Source organism: Limulus polyphemus, unplaced genomic scaffold, assembly GCF_000517525.1.
Source record: "Limulus polyphemus unplaced genomic scaffold, Limulus_polyphemus-2.1.2 Scaffold624, whole genome shotgun sequence".
Classification (NCBI taxonomy): domain Eukaryota; kingdom Metazoa; phylum Arthropoda; class Merostomata; order Xiphosura; family Limulidae; genus Limulus; species Limulus polyphemus.
In genome coordinates, this window is record NW_013666234.1 from 105,612 (window position 1) to 112,078 (window position 6,467).

General features: G+C 28.9%; 1 protein-coding gene across 1 annotated transcript in view; it reads left to right on the plus strand.

Moving 5' to 3' along the window:
- The window catches only part of LOC111085801 (fibropellin-1-like), a 73,230-nt gene that overhangs the window by 56,153 nt on the left and 10,610 nt on the right, over positions 1-6,467 (plus strand). The window contains exons 29-33 of the mRNA XM_022386047.1: positions 1,687-1,776; positions 1,962-2,084; positions 3,046-3,129; positions 4,875-4,997; positions 6,292-6,375. Coding sequence (XP_022241755.1) covers positions 1,687-1,776; positions 1,962-2,084; positions 3,046-3,129; positions 4,875-4,997; positions 6,292-6,375 — 504 coding nt within the window. The remainder of the gene's footprint in view (positions 1-1,686; positions 1,777-1,961; positions 2,085-3,045; positions 3,130-4,874; positions 4,998-6,291; positions 6,376-6,467) is intronic.

Below are 6,467 nucleotides of genomic sequence, written 5' to 3' on the forward strand. Positions count from 1 at the left end.
TATCATATTGACGTTTCAACCGTGCCTGGCTAACAATACAGAAGTTACAATGATGTGGCTCATGTGCACTCATGTTACCATATCAAATAACATAAAACTGACCTTTGGTCTGTGCAAAGTAACTTTTCTTGGCTGTGTTTTAGTAGACTAGTATTTTGTAAAATACAGTCACGTTTCAGTTATTATACATTATATATGTATATAGATTGTTGCTATTTTGAAAGAACTTGTTAAAGTTATTTTTCCTAAAACATAGAATAGTAAATAAAGAAGTAAAGCAAACAAATATCTTTTCTAGTTATGACCTTTGTACTCGGTTGCTGCTTGACATAGGTTGCTAAACCTTTAAAAAATTTGCATGTGGAGGATATGAAACAAAATAATTTTTTTAGGTTTTATATATACATTTGAATAACTAAAAAATCATAAATTACTACATCAGTACCATTAGAATTCCACTATAATATATCAAGTTTAGTTACTAAGATATATTTTAGTCTGAAAAAATATGAAATTTCGAGCAGACTAAAGACACACCTAACCTCGTTGAAATATTGGTTCAAAAAAAAGAATTGGCTGAGAAAGCCACTAAGGGGACATTCTGAGCTTCCAATTGGTTATTCATATCATATATATATATAGAAATAAGTGTATAAAAGGGAGCATTTCTAAAAATGGAAACAGGAGGGCAGGGTGCCACTGTGTTTTATTTATTACATGAGCAATATCTTAGAAAATAGAAAAGATAATACATTCTTATTTTATATTCTAGCTTGTCAATATTGGTAATTTGAGGTTTTAATTTGTATGAAACTATAGACATAGTATTTTGACTTCACAAACATCTAATTTGAACCAGTGCTGCATTCAACATACCATATGACACACAAAAATCGATGTTTGCCTGGGTTTTTTTAATATTTGCTTTTAAATTAACAAATTGAGTAATGTATAGTACTAAAATTTGAATTATAATCTATAGTTTGATACCAAAGTTATTGACATAAAATCATGAAATAGTTGTTCAATAAAATTTTGAATGCAAGTCAACAAATGATATGACATGGCCTTTCACCCATGACCCATCTCGAAAGGGTTAATAAGTATTATAACAATCACAGTTATAGCTTCCGAAGTTTATAGCACACCAACTATAGCAAACCAATAATAGATACTGTTTTTAGGCATGTCGTGTTGGTTATAATTATAGGTGTGTGGATAGTTTCTCGAAATTTCAGTTATGCAACAATACAAATGCTACAATAGCATTTATGTACACATATATATTGTTGATTCTTATATTCAAGAATCTTCTACAATTTTAGAGAATATGCAAGAGTTTTGCGATACATATTTAACAGTATAATTTATGTACATTTCTAAATATAAATTTAATTTAAACAAACATCGATATTAAAATACATATATAATAATAAATCCATCACAATGTACATTTAAATCTTCATGTGTGTATCTTATATTCTTCACAATGATCAAAGACAAACCTTCACAAAAATATCTGGTATTTAAAATGTAACTTAATAGGTTTAAAGTATTGAAAAAAGGAAAACAAAAATAGAATGAATTATAATTAAAGTTGTAAGAACTGCTTACTCTGAATATTTAGATGTTCTGTAGACAATTATCTTTCTGAATATTTATTAATAAATGTTTGTCACTATGTAGCTGTTCCAGAAGACAAGTGTCAAAAGAATGATGACTGTTCTGAAACAAAATTATGCCAGTCTACTGAATCAGGAATAAAAGACTGTATTGGTAAATGAGCTTTTACATTCTCATACTGCTTCTACAATAAGATAAGGTTGTTTTATTTTACCTAAAATATAATACATCTTAAAAGTTTTATTGTTAAAGTAATAAAATATTCAAAATGTCTACTTGTACAAGAATAATGAGTGAACATTTTAATTAGAGAAATAACATTAGCCTGTACTTTTCAGATGTCTGTGCCAAAAGGAAATGTGGTCCAAATTCACAGTGTCTTGGTTTGGGACACACTTCAATTTGTGAATGTTTTCCTGGATTCTCAGGCATTCCAGATGACCTTGTAAATGGTTGCCAACGTGAGTTGCTTCAAATGTCTCTGCAATTTTAATTTTTCAAAAATAATATAACAAGTTGACTTAGTCCATTTTATTGAGACACACTTGTATACTTTTACATAAAAACTTTCAAACTTTAACAAGAAAATAGGTGATATAGTAAAATAGTTTGATTTTTATGATTAGCAAAAGCACCACTAACAGATGAAGGTTAAAATCATAAATATGTCTAAGTGACAATAAAGTATGAGCAATTTGATTAAAAATTGCTTTGCATTAATAAAATCTGCAGACTTACACCACTAGAATCCGGGTTTTGATACCAGTGTTGGGCTGAGCAGAGATAACCCATTGTGTTGCTTTGTGCTTAATTACAAACATACAAAAGCATTCATAAAACAAGTGTTTGGGTAATTGTTGTACTATTTAAAATTGAATATTTTCAAGCATAGTCCATGTGAAAATAGCCTATAAAAACACCTCTAAGATATTGAAATAATGATAAGGAGGATTTTGTCACATAACATTGGTTTGAAGACAGAGAGATACTTTATGTATAAGTGTAAATCATAGTTATGTGCTTTAATAGGATATATTTCAATTAGAGATTACACTTTAAGTGAGAGTGAGAAAGACTTTTCAATGCTGCCTTGAATTATATTTAGTAAAAGATAAATATAACAAAGTAACACATAAATCAAGCTGAGTTAAAACTAAATGCTATAGAGTTTTTTTTTAAAGGTAAATTGCTTTAGGTAATGATCATTATTTTTGTATTCTGTATCTGTATGTTACTTGGTTAAATATAACAGTGACAGTAACAAATTAAGGGTATTTCATGTCAAGCTGAATGAAACTAGCTCTATTTTCTAAATTTCTTTTTTCCATGCAACTGATTACTTTTCTGTTTAAAAAAAACATTTGAATTAAGTATGTTTATGGAGGTTTATGAATAATTAAATATGCATCTTATCATATACAGGTGATATTTGCACAACAGATAATGATTGCCCAGCCAGTCAAACATGTGAAAGGGAAACTCCACAGAAAATTAAAAACTGTATTGGTTAGTATTAAAATTTTATGTCTTAAAATATGTTTTATATTTTAGAAAAGGAATAAAATTGGTGTTCTTTTTAATTTATGTACCAAAAATCATATTCCCTTATTATGTTCTGTTTTCTTTTCTCCACATTATGTGAATTCTAAGATGAGACAGAGAGCCATTGTAGATGGTGATGCATGGTAACTAACATACAGTTTATCTATGATAGCTTTAAAACTTTTCACTCTGGATACTTCATTTACTTGATCATGCACAGAGAGTTTCAGTCTGTGGTTAGATCAATTCCATGTGACAATCATAGCAGATTTGTCTTTCATGGTACCACTATTTTTATCAAACATTGCTGCACCATGACAGGCCAGGTGGCCTTTTAAAAATCATCAGTGAATCTTAAAGCTTTCACAGTGCCCATTAAAACATTTAAAATACTATTAGCACTTGCATCTGAAAGTTGAGCTAATTCTAGGAACAGATTAACAGTATTTTCTATGTAAAAGTCATCAAGAAATGCATGGTTCAGTACATTGGTCTCATCAATTAGGATAGAAACTTTTGACTTAGTCTCATGCAGTTACATTGCACAACAGTTTTTTTTGTCGTTTCTATTGAAATATGATTAATAATACTTACACAGGCAACTTTTTAATGAAGTATTTGGCCTATATAAAATCTATTTAGTTGTTGGATATTGACTTTAAAATCATGAAATGATTTATTCCACTTAACTAATTGTAGGAAAACATAATCACTGAGTGTAATTTTAAACTGCTGTCATGCAGTTTTACTTAAGTCCTTTTACTTTTGGCAGTTTCAGTAATTTTTAGAATTGTTTTATAAGCTGCACTGTCTCTGTGCAGATATGTTTTCTTTTTTCCTCAGTGCATTTTGTTGGCATGACTACACTGCCATGAAGGCTTATCTCACACCTTGTCCACTTTGTTGAGCTGTCTTTACATCACTGTGAAGGTTTATCTCACACCTTGTATATACTTTGTTGGACTGACTTTGAAGGCTTTGAATTACTATGAAGGCTTATCTCACTCACACCTTGTTGACCTGACTTTACTATAAAGGCTTATCTCACACCTTGTCCACTTTGTTATCTTAACTTTATACTGCTATGAAGGCTTACCTCACATGTTAGGCTGACTTTATACTACTTTGAAGATATATCTCACATCTTTTCTACTAAATTTTTTTGGGCTTAATATTCCTACTTTAAAATAAGCAGCATTCAGGTTTTCCATTTTCCACAACTAGTCATTCATTTGTTTTGCTTTTTTTTTATATAAATCAAATTTATTTTGGAGAATCCATCATTCAATAAACCACTGTTTTTTAAAAGTTCTTCATTACTCACCAGATTTGATGAATCCATTTGGTATCACTGGAACTGGAGCCTGTTTGTCATCATTAACGTTCTCAACATCATGATCTTTAAAATTTTGTTATATTTGATTCTCACACACCTTTTTAAAAAATAAAAAGTTATTTTCTTACTGAAGTTCTATTTTTTTTTATCAAAATATAATTCATTAAAAATAACACTTTGCCCATCACTCTTGTAAATTAATCAGCAGTTGCAAAATACAGACGTAAACATCAGTTGGAATTTTTGTGGAAGATTTCATCTATCTAGGTATTTTGTTGTGCAAACGTAATTTTCATTAAATAACTTAAATCTTTAGATTTTCTTACATTTAGATATGTATTAGCTGTCTTACAATAAAGCAATATCTTTTCAGATGTTTGTAAGGAGAAGCAGTGTGGTCCTAATGCTGAGTGCATAGCCTCTAACCATCAAGCTCAATGTAAATGTAAATCTAATTTTGAAGGTGATGGTGATAATGTGATAGAGGGTTGCAAGCGTAAGTAATTGCATGATTTTCATCTTTTTTATTGTTATCTGAAAATGTTTAAATACAGAATTAAATTGCTGTTATATAATAAATTATTATTCTTTATGTAAAATTTTAGTTTTTTGCCATTATTTCTTAAAGAAGTGAAAAATACCACACATCCAGGTTTAAATATATATTAAGATTCAAGAGATACTTCACATGAGCATTTGGAATTTTTGGACTCAGTTTAGAAATATAGTTCTCTTAGGAATAGTTAAGTATCACATTTCTTAGAGTTATGAAATTTGAGGCTAGTCTTTCATTATCATATTTTATACCTCTTTATTTAAATGTTATTTTTAAAGTCTGGGTATTATTTCAAATTGTAGATACAACTAATTATTGTAATTGTTATATTCTAATGTTTTTTTGCATTTTTCCAATTCATTTGTGTTTATAAACACTATATTTTTTAATTGCAGTAAGTAACAGTACCATTTTTGTATATCTATTTTAAATTTGTTCATACCGTAGATATCCAAATAAGGATACACACTTAGAAAATTGTTCCTACACTTGCATATATATTTCGCAGTTGCATCAGTAAGTAGTTGTATAACTTGTTTAGGGCAGTGAGCATATGCAGTTAGAAAGAAAATATGTAGCTTGATATGCCTTAATAAGCATATGTTTAGAAGACTGTTTTAATACACAGCTAGAAATCTCAAGTTATTTTGCAATATACTGGCATTTTTGGAAATTACAATGCTTTAAACACAGTTATGCAGAACAATGGAGTCATTTCAAATGTTTATTCACTCTTCTTTCATTCCTTATTAAACAAAATGACAAATGTCCTTTCCACTGTGCTATCTTCCAAAAAATGCATTGTTTCTGCATTGCAAAGGGTATTGATTCCTAACCCCTGTCACATCTACTGTACTTCATTAATGCACACAGCTTATCTATCAGTGATAAGTAATACTGAAAAATGTACAGAAATGCCTTGATCATATTTGATGAGACATCAAAGTCAACTGCTGTTGTTAATATACCATTTGTTTATAGCCAAGTACTATCATGACTGTTACACAAGTAGTTAGCATTTTATGACCTGGTGTTGTTTTTGTTTGAAATATATCATTGTGTTTAAACTTTGTTTTTCAATTTTTGAGATGTGCATCTAATAGTTACTAGCTGTAATGAAGTGTATTTTAATGTTTTATAAATAATTTTTGAAATTAATAAGCTTCTTATTAGAAAAATGTCCATATATTATATTGATGTTTAGAGTTTTTCTAATTTGGAGTTGTTTTTACAGCTGTTGATAAATGCAAAACTAATGGAGATTGTCCAGATAAAGATATTTGCAAACTCAATCAAAATGGAATTAAAGATTGTATATGTAAGTATTAAATTCTTTATGTGATATTCTAGTTGCATATATGAAGGTATAAAAAAATGCTGTTTGATAGAGAATATGAATTGAAAGGAATC